A 22,009-nucleotide genomic window follows, 5' to 3' on the forward strand; every position below is an offset into this window, starting at 1 on the left:
TAATAGGGAACACAATTTCCCATGGTACTTGGTGACAGGTGCACTAGAACCCCAATCAGCAGGTAACCACGGAGCCAACTCTGCACACAGAACAAGAGACACAGGCACATTCTCTAACTCCAGTTCTTTTGCTCCTCCTCTCCTAGACCAACTGAGTGGCACCACAGCAGGTCCACACCATTTGTCAGCTTGATGGAGACTTCCCATGGGACTAATGCTAAGACAGCTAGCGCTGTCCCTATTCTGTCCCTGTCTTCTGTCTTAATGCACTGGGCAGAGGAAGGGCAGATGTGTTCCATAAGCGTGGTGACCACATTCTTAAAAGTAAAATTATCCCATTGCCATCAGGACAGAGGAATCTCCTTCTGCGCTCTTGTGCTGACTGCTAGTTCATAACAGTTCAAGAGTTCTTAAGCCAAAGCAACTAGAGCATGCCATCTAAGCCTCGTGTCTGTTCTCGCCATGGGATATTGAGGCTTAACCAGAAGTCATTGCACAAAGCTGTAGGTGAGGGGGAAAGACGGCCATGTAAAATGAAAACGCTACCACCAAACAGCTGGATCCAAGAATCCTGCAAATCCATTGCCCAGGCAGTAATGAGAGATTTGATACTATCCACAAGACATGTTCTAAAATCCTAGCATCCATCACTCTAAAGAAATCCAATTCAAGATCAGCTTGGAAATAGAAATGTCAATAGACACAGGGCTAGCTAATAATATAATACCAAGTAATTTGGCCAACAAGTTCAACACCTGAGAGAAATTGGCCCCAAGAAAATGGACACAAAATGAGTATGAAATAGGCATGTTTCAGATGCTTTGGTAGGTTTTCCAAATCAGGGAGAGAGCATCAGAAATAATGGTGTGTTATACAATCAAAAGACAGGTAAAAATAGAATAAGTTGGTACAAACAACAGAAACACACTTGGAGGTGAAGAAACATGGCCACCCATTAATGAACACATCAAACAAGCAGCTGCCCGGATGCCCAGGACAGAATTTTCCTGGGATAAGAAAAGCATCTCATCTCTGCCCAGAGGGAGTTCACGCTCCAGCAAAGAGGACAGCCAGCAAACAGAGCAGGGTGTGCGCAAACGGATCGGAGGTGCTACAAATAACCCTAAGTGCTGCAGAAAACCTCAAGAAGGGTACAGGCGGTGTCTCCTGGGGTAGCCTGTGGACACATGCTGTTCAGAAAAAGACATACAATATGTAGAAAAAGAACATTCCAGAAAGAGGGGGAGATCTTATCCTAATGAATCAATTCTACGATTATTAGCAACGATGATAAAGTAAACACCATATTGTTGATGAAACTTAAGTGTCCCATTAAGGGGAACCATCTTAATGACACTTGCCCTTCCTTATTCACCTTGTGCTAAAAGTCCTAGACAATACATTGGAAAATGTGCTACTCAGCTATGAATGAAAAAAGGATTTCAAAGGGAGAAAATCATCTCTGGCAATTAGCAGATGACAGTGGTCACTGTAGAAAATAAGCTGAGACTCTCAGACAAACTAATAGCTTTAACAAGAGTCAGCAAAGATCACAGAGTAGAGATCAACATAGAAAACAATATTGTTCTTACGTATCCATATTAACCAATTAGACAAAAAATTGTAAAATTTCCGTTCATAAAGAAAAAATCAGGCATCTAAGAACAAATGTCAAAAATACTACTAATGTTATAAAGAAGGAGAAGTCTTAGAAACATACAAAACATCACTATATCATTCAGTAGAAAGACTTAACATAAAAGACAGCAAGATGTCCGGTGATTTTTTTTTAATTGTGAAAATACAGTACAGAGGGGTTATAATTACATGGGCAAGGTAATGAGTACATTTCTTATCAAGCATTGTTGCCTCCTCCTTTGTTTCCCCTTCCCTTCCCATCTCCCACCTCCCTACCCCTCTTACCCCCCACAAAGCTGTAAAGTTCGTTTTTCGACATAACAACTTGTACGTCTCATTGTTGCCATGGGTCCACCTGTATCCCTATTTAAACAGTTTGTTTTTTCCCTTCCCCTCCACAAATTATACCAACATCAAATACAATGAAAGCAGGGGTTATACCATGGGGGAGGGTGATTTTTTTAAGAGTATCTTTTTAAAAGCTACTGGGCTTTAAATATCTTTCAAATCAAAAACTCTGATATCAATCCAGATATTGAATATCACTGATTATTCAATCCATATGGAAAAGCAAGCTTAGAACTCAAAGCGGGAGAAACTCGGCCTACCTGAGAGGATTCATTCTAATAAAAACAGGAAACAGAAAGTGTGGCTGGGGCGGGGAGGCCTTGGGGTCATAGTATGGAGAACTGCTCTTCTGTCCCTCCTGATCTTGTGTTCCGCGTGCTCCCGGGGTGAGGACCAGGGAGTGCCCTTGAGTCACTTGAACCCCGGGGGGGGGGGGCCAGGCACACAGAGAGGCAGGCCGGAGAAGCTGGCTAGGCCCGGAGCTCATGGTCAACTCTCTAAGGACAGCAGTGAAGTGCACTGGAGCCACTTTCAGCTTCCTGCACCCAACATCACAGCGCCATGTCACATCCAGAAGCTGAGACCCAGAAACTAGAATGGGCCTGGCAGATGTCCCATAAGCAGGGACTGATTATAAACTCATCTGCAGGCCCTTCCGTCTGCAGGTTCCTTCCAACCAAGACACACCCAACGCCTCGTCCCCTGCTGTGCACGTGAACCTTCCTCTATTCCCAGCTGAGCCTCTGCAGCAAGGACACCAGCTAGTCTCCTCTCCCTGTGGCTCTTCCTGTCTGCTCCTGGATCCTGTGATCCTGTTTGTCTCCCCTCCCCCAGTTCTTGATGGCCTCACCAACACTGGCAGGGCCCCCTGGGCTGCTCCATTGATTAGCTCTCTCCCTGAATGGCACGAACGCCTTTGGCTGTGGTTACAAGCTGGCAGAGAACAGCTCATCTACTGTCTCCAGCCCAGACCTGCGACCTACACCATCTGCCATTCTCTCAAGCCACCAGACGGGCAGGGCAGGGGTGACCACCCACGGGGCAGCGGATCAGCAACATGAGGAAAAACGGACTGGTGGATCACAATCTCTGAAAGATACGATGCCAGCACAGGTGGGCATTTGCAAAGCTAAGCGCCTTACCAGGAGCAAAATAACCCATAGGTCCTGACCAGAAAGCAGAGCCAACTTCCCGAGATGTGATCTCATTGACAAGATTCTGCCAAGCAGTGGGGAGATGATCAGAGTCGAGAAAGAATGTAGGAGCCCCAACCATCTGGCAGGGTTAGGGGCACACAGGGTGCTGGGCTGCAAGACGGAAGGCAAGAGCAGACCAGGCAATAGCTCCATAGTCCAACCATCACAGTCAGCAGGACCGGACCGGCTCCATGCTGCTGGCAGGACTGGTAACGTACCACAGACACTGGGAGACCTCGGCCACCCAACAGGTCTGCAATGACTGTATCAAAAAGAACCGCTTCTCTGTTCCTGGCTTATTTTACTGTCATTTGGATCAGAGGAATATGATTCAGTGATTTTTATTTTTGCCCATACTCTGACCACTGTTGTTAATAAAAAAAAAAAAAATCAATTATATATTCGACAATTGCTCAAATAGGTTCTAAACATTCCACCTTCTGAAAACACAAGTAGGCAAGCTTCTTAACATGTTCATTAGCTTGAGATGATCTTTTTACAAAATATAGCTGTATCGAGACATATTTTTATCCCATAAAGATATACAGTTATACCAAGCATCCTGGTTCATGCCTATGAGCCTAGTTCAGTTACTAGGAGCATCTGGACACAAAGGATCATGGTGCCTATGCTAGCACACACCTGCAGCCCAGCTATGCAAAGTTCAAGTTCAGGTTAGCCCAGGAAAAAATTGAGAGCCTGTTCAAAGACTAGGTGAAGCCAAAAGTCCTAGGAGTGTGGCACAGGAGTAGAGCACATCCCTGGCAAGCCCAAGTCCCGGAGTTCAAGCCCCAGGAACACCAAAGCGCGCATATATGTATGCATATATGTGCATATATATTCATATATAGATAGTACAGATGTAGTTGTTTTCAATGATGAACAAATGCACCGTTTCTAGATTTCTAAAAAAATTGTTCTTGATCTCCTCTTTAGTGTCTAAGGCCAAGTTTACAGAAGTAAGTATGGCAGGAGTCAAGGCCCACCCAGGAAACACACCAACACGCTCTGCCCTTACCTGGTCCCACGGAGAGACGGTGGCCCCGAAGCCCATGAACAGGTAACCCATGGCGACCAGGCAGATCCAGATCACCAGGGAGAACACACGCAGCAGCTTCTTGAACACGGACTCAATGCACACGAGGATGAATATGGCAAAGAAGATGGCCAGGGCAGTTGGAACTGTTATTAAAAACGCCACGTGGTCTTCCACCGCCTGAGGAAAGAGAAACAAAACATGGTGAGCTGAGACCCAGCAAGGGTGTGCATATGCTGTCACCACACTGCCCACGGCCGCCCACATGGATGCACACTGGGTTTAAGCCTCTCACACGTAGAAGAGTTTGAGCTTCCAATGGCTACATTTTACATTAAATAGCTGTTTTGCTAGGTCGTTGTTGCCTACTTAAAGAAGGTAAAACACCTCATGTACACATCCTGAGACCTGGAGACATGAATGAACGTTAGACAGTTATACAAGTATGCATCTGAGATGAATGAATGCAAGATCAATGAGTGAATGCCAGGAAAAAAAATAATAACATTGCCAAATTTACTGCCTGAACCAGAGGATCATAAATACCTTGGCCTCGGGAAATAAGTCTTCAAATGGATTTAAAATGTTTTATTCAAAAATTTTTTCAACTACCTCCATTTCTGAAATGATGAGCTTTTATTTTAATGCATGGCAATTAGCGTTTTAACGGGATCACAGGTTAACAGAAGAGGGTCAGAGAATACTAAATATAGACATCTGGGGAGCGGGAAGTGCTTAGAAGAGTACCGCTCTGACTCCTTGCTTCCTCCTCTCATAGCTCCCGAAGCAAACAGAAAATGGGCAGTTCTGATTAGCCTCTGTCCAGTGCATTTTTCTTTTTTTCTTTTTTTTTTTTTTGGGTCCGGTCATGGGGCCTGAACTCTGGGCCTGGTTGCTGTCTCTCAGCTCTTCAGCTCAAGGCTAGCGCTCTACCACTTGAGCCACAGCGCCACTTCCGGCTTTTTTCTTTTTGCTTATGTGATTCTGAGGAATCGAACCCAGGGCCTCATGCATTGCAAGGCAAGCGCTCTACCACTGAGCCACCTTCCCAGCCCCTCCAGTGCATTTTTCTAAGTTCATTTTCCTATATTTCTGACTATTTCCTATCTGCTTCTTTCCAGCCATACACATGCACGTGTGCATTCAAGCATGCACGCACGCACACACACACACACACACACACACACACACACAATTTCAGACCCACATAAGGTCCACACTATGCCACAGATAATCATGTTGCCTCTAGCCACCCATGCTAGGGCAGGGGTGTCGCTTCTGCGATGCCTTAAACCAGGGTCTTGCTATGGTCAGCATCACTCAGGGGTGAAACACAGCTGAAAGTCCTTTAATCCTCATCTAAGCATATGTAGCTACTAAGATATACAACACAGTTTTCAATTAAAAAGTCTGACATAAAGCCGGGCTCCAGTGGCTCACGCCTGTAATCCTAGCTACTCAGGAGGCTGAGATCTGAGGATTGCGGTTTGAAGCCAGCCAGGGCAGGAAAGTCTGTGAGACTCTTATCTCCAATAAGCTTCTCAAAAGGGCTGGAAGTGGTGCTGTGGCTCAAGTGGTCGAGTGCTAACCTTGAGCAAAAGAAGTTCAAGGACAGCACCCAAGCCCAGAGCTCATGTGCCAGGACAGGCAAAAAAAAAAAAGAAAAAGAAAAAAGAAAGAAAAAGAATCTCAGAACCATACAAGCTTCCATTGAGGTTTTGGATCTAAGTACTGAGTACTAAGCTCTCGGACTCATGGAGCAGCTGTCAAATAGTATTGCCAGATGCTCCCTAAGCTTTACCATCACACTAGCAGCTCGAACTTCACACTAGAGGTGGCTCTATCCAAATGCCAAGCTGACCACTGGAAGGCAACCCACAACCCACAGGGGACCAGCTTACCAGGGAGGAGAAAGAACTGGATGTAGACCCCCTCCAAGGAACTTCATCTGCTTTTCTCTTTCTCTTAATACAATGTTACATATTGTATGTATTATCTATCTATTGTAAGGTAAATCCAGCCACCAGCGAAGCCACATGTTGAGAGGTCAAATTGGGAGTCAAATTGGACAGTCGGTGTCTGTAGGTAGACTATTGTCACAAAGATGTGTAGCCCTGCGAGTACACTTAACATTGTTAAAAACTGAGCTATGAAAGCCAGAGAGTAAAGAAAGAGCAGAAACATTACCGACAAGCCGGATCAGCTTCAACGAGGGGCTGACGTGGGACGCCAGGCTGGCTGGAGGACAGCCAGGGGACACAGAGACAGGAGACGTGTGGCGTTCCCGGCATCATGGTGAGTGGGCCTAAACAGGGTCAGGTCAGGGCGCAGGGTCACAGGAAATGGGAGAGCTCTCAAGCTCAAGTCACAGCGTATGTCCAGTAACCTATCATGTAAGTCACCACTCCTGCTTCTAGGAATTCAGGCACACCCATCACCCAGGAGGTGGAACTTCCCCTTCCTCCACCATGGAGACCAGATGGCACCAGTTAAGCCCATTTCCCTATCCACCGTGTGGCCAAGATGGCACCGGTTAGACCCAGCATCCCCACTTCACTCTCTCTATATCTGCATTACCATTTTATGAGGGAGGCCTCATGTTAACCTCCTATGAAAGCAGAGAAACTGCGCACAGGGAGGGCTGAAAGGGATGGTGGGCTAGCACAGAGACAGCCAGGAACTCTCAGTCCATGGATCTCCTGCAGAGTCTGAAAGGCAGGTACTCAGCCCTCCTGTCAGGAAGCAGGCATTAGCTCAAGGAGGCAGGGTTGCCTTTGCCTGGGCAGAAGAGCAAGCGTTCCCAAGCCTGGCAGGACACCAACACTGCATGAGACCCTTTCTTCCCCTCTACCACTGCTGTCACCAGGAGCATGTCCTTAAGTCATTACTGTTAGCCTGAGACACTTCTGACTGTCGCTGCAAAAGGCTAGGTCAGATACCACCAGCCCCACACAGCCTACATCATCAGACTTGCGGTGGATAGCAAGCTGATCTCACACAAATCTTCCCCAATAACTAGGCAGAAGGCCAGCTTAATATTTTTCCAGTAGGATGATGAATCTAGTAGAAGAGAGAACAATATCAAATTCATGGGATCTTACATCTCCAGAAAGACTAAAAAGCTCAAAATAAGCATTAGTTAACTGTGGGGGGAAAAAGATTGTCACGTATCCTTCTAGTAAGTGTGGACCAGTGTGGTCCCATAGCAGCTTCCTCCACAGCCCCCTGGGAGAGCACCTGTAAACATGACACTCAAGGTCTTGGTGGACACAGCATATAAGATTGGATGTTGTTGTTGACTAAACTATCTACTCTCTCTTTTTAAAAATATTTTTTACGGTAAAGATACTGTACAGAGGGGTTACAGTTACATGAGTAAGGTAGTAGTATATTTCCTATTGAGCACAGGAAAGGCACATAGTTTTGCCCCTACTATCCCTTCCCTCCCTTCCTCTCCCCTCACCAAGTTGTAAAGTTTTTTTTAGTGTCATGTACATCTCATTGTTACAATGGGTCAACCTGTATCCTTGTTTCAGCATTTTGTTGTTTCCCTTCCTCTCCCCAAATTAGAAAAATGTATATAGAGGGCACTAGAATCAAATACAGTGACAACAGGGGTTATACCATAGGGGAATAACCTACAAAAGAATCAAAAAAATCACACAGTACATTAAAACAACAGAGACAAAGCAAAAAAAAAAACCTCTATGTCCCTATCTTGGGGTTCATTTCACTTAGCATCATCTTATATAGCTTTTGACATTTTCTGCTTGTCTGGTAAGATTATCCTAAACGTATACTAGTTATTGCTAATAAGGGAAACCATGGGACCTATGTTTCTTCGCCACTCTCCCTTTATAATTAACATTTATTTAGTTATTGTCATAGTGTGGCTTGAACTCAGGGCTTCAGGCTCTTGCTTGACTTGCTTGCTCAGGGCTGATGCTAGCTCTCTGTCACTTGAGTCAGGCCTCCAGCTTGGCATTTTGCTGGCTATTTGGAGATGGAGTCCCTCAGACCTTTCTGCTTAGGCTGGCTTTTAATGATAATCTCTAATCTCAGCCTGCTGAGTAGTTAGATTACAGGCATGAGCCACTGAAGTTTTTTTAAGTATCAGATAGCTGAGAAATCACTTGTCTAGGTTGCAAGGTGCCTTCTCCATTTGTCCCCAAGATGCAGTCCCTAGTTCCCACAATTCCCTTAGATATCCACAAAGTATTTTATTTAAAAAAAAAGAGAGAGGGGAAAAAAAAACAAGCACTAACTTTTAGAGCCAATATTTATGATTATACACGTCGTTACAGTAACCCAGTTGCCAACTATAGTTCTTTGTATGCTTTCAGTACCAAAATGAGGATGCTGGGTGGCTCGGTGTGCCGTTGTGGCCAAGCAGGTGGACAGCCTCAGGTTTACCCCGTATACCGGCAGAGCAGAGCTGCTTCCCGGGAAGACTCATCGTGTGGATAAGCCAAAGCACCTCATGAGGCAACGGCACTGGTCAGTCAGCTGCTGCTCACGAGGCCGTCTCCTCACCGTTCCCCCAATGCAGGGAAGAGGGCAGCCTCTGACTGGTGCGTCATCTGCCTTTGAGCTTCAGCTCTGGATGAGGCTTAATATAGATTCCACAAATTAGAACTTTTTATATGGTGCCTCAAAAACACAGACGAGCATTCATTAAAAATGTGCATGCTTATAAGCTACATCCTCCTTCAACCTCGCTGTGTTCACGTGCCTAAGTGCCCTGCCTCAATCCCTCTCCGTCCCCAGCAGATAGAAGACAAGGAAGCCACAGAGCCACGGCCCTCGGCTGTGGCCTGAGAGGGCTGAATTTTCAAACTTCAAGGTATAAAACAGAGTCACTTACAACAGCAAACTAAAATACCAAAAACATCATCCATTTACATGGAGCATTTCTAGGTGTACCTCTCCCTCCTTCCTTTGTAAAAAAAAAAAAAAAAGTTACCATGAAATCCAAACTAAATGGAATTTTCTAAGTAAGTGCCTTTAGTGGTACTAAAATGCTTTGAAGTGCCTTTAAAAAGGCAAAGAGAAAATACCATATAATACATAGTCAATGAAGTATACCGCGCAGCCTTCTACAAAGGGCATTTTCCGCACAGTGCCATCCCGCGAAATGAAAACGAGTTTCTGTCCCTCTCTTTGAACATGTTATCTTTTCATTTCTGCTGCCTTTTCTGGTCATTTTGCGTGGATTCTAATTGCCAGGCCTATTAAATACCCGTCGCTTTTATTTATTCCATGCAATGCCTTTGTCTCTTAGAGGCTGCTGGGTAGAGCAACCGTTTATATTATTTTCACTCCTAGCCATGCGCACGCTTCATTTTTGTTGAAAGTACTACTTTTCATTTCCAGAGCAAAGGAGAGGCTAATGGAAAATAATGCTTCTCTATTAAAAAATATTTTAGTATAATGCTTTGAAGCCAGACTGAAGGTAGAAGCCCATTTCCATCACGTCCTGCTGTCTAACCCAGGTGAAAAGGAGTCTCCCCCAGCCACCTCCCTCCTCACAGTTTTTGGTCCATTCCCTGCATTGAACTCAGAGCTCTACACCTGCTAAGGTAGGTAGGCAGCCACCATGTCCTGAGATTTAGGTACTGATTGAATAAGAGCTCACCTTCAGTCTGTGATTCTACTATTTCTGCTTCTGTGCGGCTTGGATGGGCAGGTAGGCGCTGCTGTGCCAACGTGCCTTCTTTATTGGTGGAGAAGAGAAACCACACACATCTTGCAGGATTCACCTTGAGCCATGAATTTTCAATCTCCATCACCTGAGTAGCTAGAATTACAGGTGTGAGCCACTGTGCCCATTTCGCACATCACCTTTGTTTTCATATACTGACCAGGACTAAGTATGGGTGCTGGGTATTTAGTAACACCACAGACATACTACAAATGAAAGTGATCATTGGAAAAATGGAATCTGTACTGAGTTGTCATCTCTACTTATGTAGAGATAGGTATTTTCTCTCTCTCTCTCTCTCTCACACACACACACACACATATAAAGATTGTTTTCATTATTACTCACATAGTTATCCTACATTTTCCTATGAAGCATAAAACGAATGCAAGTATAATAATTTTGGACACATAACAACCCAATAATAGAGTTTCAAGTATACAAAATTAAACTAGTCTACCAAGAATGGAAGATCTCAGTACCCACCTCTAGGTACTAACACATCAAGGACACAAACACGAATGCAAAAAAAAAAAAAAAAACAAAAAACAAAAAGATGGGCAAAAGATGAACATCATAATTATCCAACTTGGCCTAACTGACAAATACAGAATTCCACATCCAGAGGACAGTGTTCTTCCTGGGTTTGCCTGGAGCATTTACAAAACTCCAGTATGTAGCAGGGGTGTGGCTCAATGTCAGATCACTTGCCAAGTCTGCAGGAGGCCTTTGGTTTGATTGCAAGCACTAAGGGAAAAAATACATCATACCTGAGGTAACTTGCAAAAAGAGTCAAAGAACCAGTGATGAAGTCCATGTATTTTTTTTATGACAGTCACTCTGGCCCCAGCCACATGCCAACCTGCCTGCAACCACAGGACACAAGCAAAGACACCACCATGTCTGGAGAGCGGGTGTGTCCTCCCCTCTGGCTCCATGCAAAGCAGTTCAGGCTCGCCTGATAAATGACAGGAGACACCTCGCCTGGGGAGCTGTCACCCTGCCAAAGAGCCAGGGCCAGAGAGCTAGGCCCCGCTGAACTTCAGCATCCACCACCAGACAGGTAAATGAGCAGGCCCTGCAGATGCCAGCCTCATGAGAACCAGCAGCAGAGAGGAGGGACCTCTGACAATCTTGCTCAAACTACAGATGCAGGGAGGAAATGAAAGATACTAATGTTTTAAGTCATCAAGCATTGGGTGGCTTTTAAAGCAACAAAAGACTATTAGAACACCTGCTCTGGCCAGCGAGAAAATGAATGGAAAGCAACATGTCCCTTCTGTCTATGAGATGTGCATTGTCAGTATCAAGACACAGACTCCCTGGCATAGCGAGTGAGGAAGGGGTGAGTTCTGCACTGTCCCTTCCCTCATCCAGGATCCCCAACGGGTGACCTGAGACACCTGCTCACTCACACTTCCCAGGTACCCGAGCAAAACAGAAAAGTTGGTTGTATTAAGGCACTCAGATTTCACAGGAAGGGTGTGGGTGTGTGTGTGTGTGTGTGTTTGTGTGTGTGTTTGTGTGTGTGTGTGTGTGTGCCCATATCATGATCTAATGTGTCCTGTCTAAAGTAACAGAAGGTCATAAAGAATGGAAATTAATCAAATACGTGATAGGATAAAGAAGTCAGGTTTATACTTCTGATAAGATTAAATACAAAAAATGAGAAGATAAGTAAAGGTCAAGTTACAGATAAAAAACAATGGTGGAATATCTGTAAAACACCAGAATGAGAATAGTGTTTTCAAGGTACATCCTAGTAAATTTGAAAATTTGGATGAAATACAAAAAAAAATCCTGGAGAGAAATACTTTAATGAAACTGACTCAAGAAATAAAATTAGAAATACTACATAGTCCTATGACTGCCAAAGGTAGTCAGTCTCCCCACATAGAAGGTAAGGGGCCGTTGGCTGGGTAGGCAAATCATGACGTCTTTACAACACTGTAAAAACACCTTCTCAGGAAATGAAAACACAGGCATGGGAACACAAGCTGCTAACAATTGAAAGGTTTAGGCAAGAAAGATCACCAGCCTGAACTACACAATGCTACAAGCAAAACAAATAAGAAAACTCAGTATTTGTCAATGACACAGTATTCCGTGTAGGATACCTAAGAGAATATTTAGTTGTGTTAACTGTAATAAAATGGGATATGATGATGAGTTACTTGAAGATGAGATGAATATCCAAAATTCAATTATATTACTTTGGATGAGCAGAAAACAATAAAATCTTAATTTGTAAAACATCACATACTCTAAGCAATAGCTACAAAATACATTTTTAGACTGAGAAGCAAGAAGAGGATATAGGAAACTATAAAACTTTGGAGAAATCTTAGAGAAAGAAAAATGTAATATCCAAAGTTAATTGTCATAAATGAAGCAGTAGCTTCAACATGACAGTAAGAAACTCTCAGTAGTTTATAGATACAGATTGATATAAACTGGTTATAAAGTTTATATTGAAGAACAGAAGGTTAAGAAGGCCCAAGGAACTGGGCACTGGGCTCACATCTGTAATCCCATCCACTCAGGAGATGAAGAGCTGAGGATCATGGTTCCAGGCCATTCCCAGGGAAGACAGTTTGTGAAACTTAACTCTTATCAATCATCACAAAGCTTAAAGTGGAGATGTGGCTCAGGTGGTAGAGCACCAGCCTTGAGGGGGAAAATAAGGCTAATAGACAGTGTCTAGGCCCTAAGTTCAAGCCAAGTGCCAGCACATATGCACACATGCACAGGTGTGTGCGTGCACACACACATATACACACACTCACACAGAATGTCCAAGATACTGTTAGTAAAACTGAATAAAGCATTCTTACTGCCCAATATGTAGTACAAAGCTTTAGTATTGCAGTGTGTATGTTTGCAGGGTTAAAAACAAAAACGGAAAAGACAGCCAAAGGAGCAGGTCAGCTCTTGGCAAATCACATGGGCAAAATTCTGGCTTGAGAGATGCGGGCAACAGCAATGCAATGTCTTGGTGTATATGAGAAGAAACTCCATGTGGATGGTGTGAATCTGCCCTTCACCCCCCATAGACAGCCTTCCTCCCGTCAGCCCTGGGTGGTTCACACTGGGACAATCCCACTGTAAAAGGAAAATGTCACAAGCAGCAAATGCACACGCAACCTAACCTATGGATCACCTTAACAGAGCACAGGACACTGGGAGCCTGGGCGACGCCCCCCCATCCCCCCTCACCACCCCCCTCCCATGACACAGGGCTGCCCTGGTCTCCGAGGACCCTGGTGTCACCGCCCATCCTGCTGACAGGAAGAGAAGTACAGCTTCTACAGCACAGGGCTCACTTCCACCCTTCACTAAGGCAGAAGGTCGCCAGTCAAACATTATTCCCTTGGGTGTGCTTGCATGTGTGTTTATGACACATACGTGTGCTTGCATGTGTTTATGATAAAGTGAACAAAATAGAAAGCAATTGCAACATGAAGTTTACAACAGAAGGGACCCAGGAGAATAGGATGGGGGTGAGTGGGCGGCACGGAGTCGCTGGGTATAACCCAGCTCGTGCGTATAACCTGTGCTCACGGCTAGCTGCTTTCAGATTAGATCAAGGGGCGCCACGCTCAAGAATTCAGGACTCACTCAATGGTTAATCCCACTCTCACACCTCAACTCCAGTCATGAAAAGCATGCGTGTTGCGTGATGGAATGAATGCAAGTCCCTGATGGGAAAGGATTAGACATCGGTTTGCCATCTGCAGAGGTGTGTTAAGGTCTCTTCATTATCTGTGTTGCTTGTATCCAGGTGATTTCTAGTGCATTTTTCAACATCTACAGCTTTCATTAGTTTCTGATAACATACAGCTAAAATTTCCCTTTAAGAAGTCTACAGACCCCCACTAGCTTGAAATTTTCGTTTGGCTCTTTATCCTTAATAAAGGAAACTAAACACCACACCACAACTAGATCTTGGGGTAAAGCTGGTGGGAGGAATGGGCGTCTGTGAGCATGTGTGTGCACTGGCCTGTCCAGCGGTGCCAAATGGTGAGCAAGGCGCTGGCCTGGGCACATACATGTCCCTGATCTGACCGGCCGCCCTCTTCGCTGGGAACTCTGTGGGGACAGGGACCCCAGACTGGCCTTATTCTAAGGATTCTCCCAGGAAACACTGACCGCTGGAGAAATCTTCAGAATGTCAACGTTCTAAAAAGAAACTACATACTCTCAGTCTACATGTGCCAATTGCAATCAATTATTTACTTAATATACTTTTCTCAAATCATTCAAAAGTCTCCATTTCAAGCACCTACTCTGTCAAAAGTGACCACTGGACTGGGATATAATTTGCCTTATGTGTTGTTGTGACTGAACTCCGGGCTCTCTATTTCTCATTCTCCATCTCTCTCTCCCCCTTTCTTCCTTCTTCCTTCCTTCCCTCCCTCCTTCCCTGCCTCAACTCAGTTGTTCTGGAACTCTAGGGAGAGTCGGAGGGCTGGCTGGCCAGGCGGCTCGGCTGTGTGTGTTGGTTTCTCTGCTGGAGGTTTTTTCTCGTGTTCTCTCATCTGAGTCTGATGCTGGACACAGAAGCACACGGGGAAGTTATTTTAACAAAAGACAGAGTAAAAAGAATTAATTGTAACATTGCCAGAACTGTTTTATTGATGAATTCTTGCTCCAAGTCTCTTCCTATTCCCTTCCTTGTGCTTTTACTGTAGCCCTATACAAAGAGGGCATTGAATTAGCACAAGCCTAATTCGTGCACCAAGCACATGAAGGGACCCAACGACCTTTCCTCTCAACCAGGCACACCTGGCAGAGGCCAGCCAGAGCTACCAGGTGTGTGGACACGTGCCCCCACATGGAAAACATCTCCTTATTACTTTGGGTAAGTGTATCTAAAAGTACTCAAAGCCAACAAAATGTTAAAGTATGGTGGGCTATATGATTGAAATATAGGAAGAAATTTAGTGCTAGGGAATACTAAACTTTCAATTAAAGCATCCATGTTTCTTCCTGTCTTGGCTTTCCTTTTAACAAATCAAAGTTCTACGCGTGGTAATCCCAAGCGCAGCACCACATCTTGTGCTCTCTCACAACCAGAATTAATTACTTACAGTATTTATTTTGTTTTTGGCCTGACACGGGGATGTCTATAAAAGCCCTTGACAAGGATATCTGTCTGTAGTATAAATAAAAACAACTGACACTTACTTTGCTTCATACATAGTATGTGCTTAGTATTGTGTTTAAATACTCATACAATCTAGCTTACATAATTCCCAACTATGATCCAGGAGCCTGATTCTGTGGTTTCTTCACTCATGGCAAGAATTTAGGAAAGGATCATGTAACTTGTGAAGCCCATATACCCTGAGGCAAACTTAAGGCCCACATCAGGATCTGTCAACAGGTTGTGACTTTTTTTTTTAATCTAGGAGGTTATACAATAGAATCCTAGCTGCTGAGGGAAAGGCAGCTACATTGAGCATTCTGTGGAGGTTAATTAAACACCTGCTGCTTGGTTTGCGTTGTGTTAAATACAGAAGATCCTAAGTTTCTTCCTGGGGAGGAAAAACCTAACAATTAATGGAGAGAAATCAATGCACAGAACTACCTGAAGTGTGCTGGTAATAAAGAGGTTAAACTATTTCCAATGGTTGCTGAGCTCTGCAGATACCAGAAGCAGATATCAACACAAGTAGAAATGATCAGCTAGGTCTGGACAGTGGGGATCAAGGAGAAGAGCAGCAATGTGAACAGAGAGCAGCCCAGAGGGGAGGAGCCTCCCTGCACCCTCCCACCCTCTCACCCCTCCCCCACCCCTGGGTATCCTCTGCTCCAGGGATCTAGAATGAGAGACTATCCCCTGACATTCATTCTGGAGATGAGCTCTTTCCAGTGAAATCCCACCCAGCATGACGTCAATAACAAAATAACAGTAACAATGCCTCTATCATGTGCTGGAAACACTTAGGAGGGAAGGGATGAGCCCTGCGCAGCAGACTGCCCGGAGCTAACAGCAAGTCACACGATGACCCGTACGGACATCTAAAGTTAATCTCCCGGGCTAGGAAGGTGGCTCAGTGGTAGAGCACTTGCCTTGCATGCATGAGGCCCTGGGTTCGATTCCTCAGCACCACATAAGCAAAAAGAATAAAAGCCAGAAGTGGCGTTGTGGCTCAAGTGGTAGAGCACTAGCCTTGAGCTGAAAAGCTGAGGAACAGTGCCCAGGCCCAGAGTTCAGACCCCACGGCTGGACCCCTCCCCCCCCCAAAAAAAAAGGAAAAAAAAAGTTAAACTCCCCATCACTACCAATTACCAATCAAACATAGCAACAAGATGCCCACCAGACACCTTCACAGAGTAACCTAGCAGCTCCAACTAGGAACTTATATTTTAGTAGAATGTATGACTTTAAAACATCAGTAAGGATCTCAGCTCAGTAGGGAATGCTAAGCAGGCCACACGGTTGGCCGGGACTTCTCAGACAACACAACAAAGCCACAGGAGAATGCTGTGCTTCCTGGGACAAAGTCTTCTTGCTCCCTTCCTTACTGTTGTCTATCTGCATTTGAACTTTGGCATTCTCACTTTCCAGCTTTGTGTTCAGAATGGTTAGCCTATGAATCTCTGTCATACAGTGATGATCCAAAGAGCATGTGCAAAATCCTTAAAGAATGCCTGGCCCAAGCAAAGCCATCTTGTGTCAGTAGAGACTCACTATGGGAGCACTAGTTCTGCAGATGACCAAGATCAATGTCGTCCACAACTGGACGAAGCATTCGTGAGGATACCTCTGATACGGACCCAAGAGGCTGCTGAGAACTGCAACCATGTCTGGCCCAGAACTGAGAATGGAAGGCCTCCACAAGTCACTGTGGGTAATTCAGACATGCTAGGGCCTGGCCCAAACACTGGAGCTGGGTCACCTAGAAAAAAGTGAATCTCCATCTCTGAGTCTCTGTGTTCTCATCTGTACTCATTGGTAAGATGAGAGCAGATCACCTGCAAGGTGGGGTACATGCTCCTCCCCTAGGAGCCACGAGAACACCCTAACAGAAGGCTTGGGAATGGCTTATTCTGGGCCAGTCGACATTCTAAGTGCTTTGCATGTACTAACTAGGTGTACCACCTATGAGGCAAGGGCTGCAAATTAAACAATCTAAAGTCAAAGGTGTGAAGGGGTAAAAATCATACATGCTCTTAGCCACTGCATGCTTCTGGAATGTAGAGTGGGGTAGGCAAGCCCCCAGGCATGTGCCGAGTCATGCATTTCAAGATCCAAAAGAAGCTGCACAGCCTTCATTGCTAGGTCTCTAAATTAGCCACCTTTCCTGCCAAACATCACCATTTTTGCTCGGCGTCTGTATACACCACAAGTAAATTATAACTAAAATGACTTAGTGAATTACTAGTTGCAAATTACAAAGACCTGCAGAGGGGGATGCTCCTGTATGGATATCCAAAGTCATGAAAAAAAAAGTATATTTAAATACCAGTATCTAGGAACATTCTAGATCTTCCTCTACACCCCCATAATTTTGGAAGTAGAGAAAGAGTGCACAAACATTCCTGCTTCTTAGAGATATGAGGTACATCTATCTGCTCTCCAGCCTCTAAGAAAGGGGTCTGCGCTTCTTGCACAGCCTGGAAGCCCTGGAAGATTGCAAGCATGAAGTTTGTTTCTTTGTTTTGGAAGGATAAGATTCTTTGAAAATATACAGATAAAAGACAATGTCTTATATATTCTACCTTAGAGTGGGGGGAGCCTAGTGCTGGAAAACTTATTTGTAATGGAAAGTATGTTTGGTTATGGTTATGGTTAAATCAAGCTCAGCAAAAGATGGTAGGAAATATTTTCAATCCAGGTGCGTGTATTTATATAAGGTCATGCTTTGAAAAAAACCAACCCTATCATATTGAAGTTTCTGACTCCTTACAAGAATATCATTTATCCTTCAAATTGAAATATTGGCCATTTCAGCTCATAAATTTTAGCAAAAACAAATCTGGCTGGAGCCAGCTGGTATTTTGACCAACTAAATTTATGTCAACCTTTCTAACAATGACAGGCAAATTTTGAGAAAAGGTGGCTAATTCTGGACATAATAAATGGCAGAATTTCTTTTCAATAATGCAATCCGGGTCTAGCAAAGAAAATGATATGCTGAGATTTGCCACCGTTTTATCTCCTTAGTTCTAAGTTCCCTGTTTCAGCATCAAGATTAGGTTGCTCTTTCTGCCCACCTATCCTGTGCCAGGCAAATAGTTAGGCCAATGGCGAAAAGCTGCAATTCAGACAATGTTTCATTCAAATGTCCACAATAAGCGACAGAATCATGCATATGACTTACAGAATATGAAAATTCTAGCATGTCATCCTGTGTTCTATTTACCTTGTGTCATGTATTCAGTAATTCTCATTATGAGATTAAACCTATTTTTTAGATTTTTAAGTAGGGAATAATTACTTATGCAAGACAACAAGGTTATTTCCATTCAAGTTACTTTATATAATAATACAAACATTTTGAGGAGCCAGAGATCATTACATCACATGTATAGTCCCATTACTTGGGAGAGGAAGATTGTGAGGATCATAGTTTGAGACTAGCTTAGGCAAAAAAAAAAAACTTGGCAAGAGACTCTATCCCCACGAACAAGCACCCTGGCCATGGTGGCACACATAAATAATCCCAGTTACTCAGGAAGCAGAGACAGAGTAGAGGTAGGATAACAGTCTGAAGCCAGCCTGGAAAAGGTTAGCATGAGACTCCATGTCAAAGGGACTAAAGCAATAAAGAAATGGATGATTAGCTCAAGAGATAAACTGTCTGCCTCACAAATTAGAGGTCCTAAATTCAAATTTAAGTTCCACCAAAACCAACAAGCAAACTCTGATGATCGCTCTAACTCATAGTCAGCAAGGTAGGAAAATGGACTCACCATGGATTAAAATTCAGTGAAATAAATTTGGGGGGAAATGAATTTGAATGCTTTTGCATTTCTTTCTCTTAAATATATGTTCAAAATCAACTAAAAGGCAATTACATTCAGCAAGACATTTGCTGTGCTCAGATCATGCTAAGATCATTTTGTAATCCAGCAGTTCTAGGAGACCAGGGATATGTTTGAAGAAAACTACCAGACTTATTCTACTATAAGAACTGGTGCAAGTCTAATGGAAATGAAAACCAGGCAGATTCAGGGAAACGAAGGAAAGTATCCAAGACTTCAGGCAGCAAAAAATAGATCTGCTTCTCTCCTGAATTACATGAGAGCGCTGCTACTCTGGCAGACGGCTCCGAGGTGGAAAGCTGGCACAGCTCAAAGCCGCTACACCATTTCCAAGCCCAAGGTGGACTCCACCACGCCTGCCCTGCTCAGTCTGACACACCAAGTTGTCTTCACCCACATCAACACAGCTCTCACCTAGTCCTGCTCAGTCTCTGGCATGCCTACCCACAACCCATCTTTGTCAGTCTGGATATAGAAGGTTTGGGGGCCGTGGAGATTCAGGGTACAATATTATAAAAACCAAAACAGAACTGCATTGTGGGGAGCATCCCAGGTCATGGAAGGGTGCTGTTTGAGAAGGCAGCATCCATTTCTTCTAGGTGAGGTCCTGACATGGAGCTGCCTTTGGACGTGGATCAGTCATCCTTCCTTGAGAATCTCCACAGGGCCGATCATGGCTAAGGATTTCCATAGACCACCCAGCTACCATCGGGATCCTTGGCTCTGACTGTCCACTGCCTGATCTCCTGGGTGATCACCAGGTGCTTTAACTGATTTGGCTGAACACAGGTGTGTGTGGAAATGATGGGTCCATCAAGGAAGAGTGAACATGCCTGTGCCCACTTCTAAAAAGCCCTCCTGCCAGCATGTGCACCAAGCAGCACAAACCTGAAAGAACGGTGGAAAGAAACAGACCTGAAGAAGGAAGCCAATTTGAAGATGGAATGTTTGGGGCGTTACATCCCCCTGTCTCTCTCTGTCTCTGTCTGTCTGTCTGTCTCCTTCTCTCTGACCATTTCAAAAACACCTAGACTACTGAGCCTTCCCAAATGAAGGTTGTTGCATCATGGAAAACAAAGTAGTGCGCACAGGCGCCATGAACTTCGAGCTTGGCCTCCAGCACTCACGGGGCTATAAATAGACCATCACCTGTCTCTCCTTGGCACTTGGAAAGCAATCAGCCTGAGCGTAGCGGTGTGGATTTCGGGTTCAAGGGGACCATGACAGGACACACCCTAGACAAACAGCTTCCCAAAGGAAAACTCGGCTGTGCTTTCTTTCCTGCACGGTGGGCGTGAGGAGAAAATGTCTTTGGCTACCGCTGGCGTGAGCATCTTTCTACAAGTCCTTCCCTGTGCCGGAAGCCACAGAGAGAGGTGAAGACCTGGCTGTAGGAGCGCGCAGTCTTGCCGTGTGCGGGCGTGCGGGCTGCCCTCCCCTGGTGTCCGCGCCGCCAGGATCACAGGCGACCTCTGGCTGGACACGCAGACTCGGGTGTCATCTCTGACGTCATTCCCCCCATAGGACTGACTCTTCTTACCCTCAGGGAACTTAATCCAAAAACAGCACCCGTTGAGTAGTGGGGTGGGGGAGACATGATTAAACAACAAAATTATAAACCCCTGATGGACACCGTTCTTCCCGGGCACAATCTGTGAGCGCCCTGGGGCCAGGGGATCCAAAGCAAGTCAAGTACCCAGGCCATTTGTGCGCCCGCAGAGGCGGCGGGGTCTGCTCACCCGCTCCTTGTGTCTTGGCTTTCAGCCCCAAAAGTAGCCCGTGGGAGGCACCCCCAGATCCGCGGCTGCCCACACCGGTCCCCCTCTCTCCACGACGCGGGAGCCCCCCCCCCGCCCCGCACACGCGCGGACAAGGGTGGCAGCAAAGTTTGAGCCCCCTACTCGGAGAGCAGGAGCGGGAAGTGACGGCCCTCTGCAGCCTCCCCCTCTCCCTCGTCCCCGCGGCGGGTGGGGGATTTCCGCGTGAGGAAGGGGGGACGCGTGAACTTGACATCAGCCGTGGAGCAGCGCGCTGCTTCTCGGGAAGGAGCCAGGCCGACCACACCGCGCGCGCAGCCCCGCGCCCCGCGCCCCGGGCGGGGAGCCGGGAGCAGCGCGGACCCGCACCGCAGCCGGCCGCTCTCCGCGTGCGGGGCCGGGCACGCACGGTGGCCACAGCAAAGCTGGCAGTCCCGGCTCCTGACTCCATGGACCCCCCCCCGCCCGTGTCCGCCGCCGCTTCCCGAGGCGGGCGCGGGGTTGGAGTCAAGGCCGGCTCGGGGGCCCGCGGCCGCGCCGGAGGGGAGCCCGGGCGGGGCGCGGGGCGGGCAGCCCGCACGCCCAGCCACCTGGAGAGCACCCCGCCAACTTTTATTTCGGGCAAAGCCTTCCAGGGAAACTTTCCCCCCGCCCTCCGGCCAGCAGCCCTGACCGCTCCCTCCATCCGCGGCCGGGCCGGCGGGCGCGGGGGACCCCGGGAGCCGCAGCCCCCGGGCGGGATCCGCGCGCCGCCCGCCGCGGGGCGCCGGGGCGCGGGGAGGACACTCACCAGCCCGAGCGCGAAGAAGACGGCGAGCAGGGCGAGGCAGGCGCCCATGACGATGAGCAGCAGGAAGACGATGAGCGGGTGCTGCTGGCTCATGCGGTAGTACGACTCGTACAGCCAGTCCCGGGCGCGCCGCCGGCCCTCGCCGCCGTCCCGCAGGTAGCGCCGCCGCCGCATCGCCTCCCGCCACATCGGGGCGGCCCGCGGGGCGCCCGCCGCCTCCCCGCCCGCGCCGCCTCGGCCGGCCGCTGGCACCGGAGCCGCGCGCTGGGGCCTCGGCGCGGGCGGAGCTCGGCGCCCCGGGCTGCGCGCGGGGACGCGCGGGGCTGGGGCCGGGCGGGGGCCTCGGGCAGCTCCGGGCGCCGCCGCCGCCGCCGCCGCGCCGCCGCCGCCGCCACGCGCGGGAGGGGGGCGGGCGCGACGGGCCCTCGGCCCGCCTCTCCCCACCCCGCGCCTCCGCGCTGGGCGGCGCCGGCCCGCGCCCACCACCGCCCCCCGACGGCCGGGCCGCGCGCACTGCACCGCGGGGCTGAGCGGGCGGCGGGGCGGTCC

The 22,009-nt window shown here is 47.0% G+C and overlaps 1 protein-coding gene across 1 annotated transcript in view; it reads right to left on the bottom strand.

Moving 5' to 3' along the window:
* Positions 1 to 21,649, bottom strand: part of Adcy2 (adenylate cyclase 2) — a 338,643-nt gene extending 316,994 nt beyond the window's left edge. The window contains exons 1-2 of the mRNA XM_042695213.1: positions 21,461 to 21,649; positions 4,201 to 4,398 (exon numbers count right to left, since the gene is read on the bottom strand). Of these exons, the coding sequence (XP_042551147.1) occupies positions 4,201 to 4,398; positions 21,461 to 21,649 (387 nt within the window). The remainder of the gene's footprint in view (positions 1 to 4,200; positions 4,399 to 21,460) is intronic.
* Positions 21,650 to 22,009: the final 360 nt, after the last annotated feature.

The sequence above is a fragment of the Dipodomys spectabilis genome, unplaced genomic scaffold (assembly GCF_019054845.1).
Source record: "Dipodomys spectabilis isolate Male_0828 unplaced genomic scaffold, ASM1905484v1 ptg000179l, whole genome shotgun sequence".
NCBI lineage: Eukaryota > Metazoa > Chordata > Mammalia > Rodentia > Heteromyidae > Dipodomys > Dipodomys spectabilis.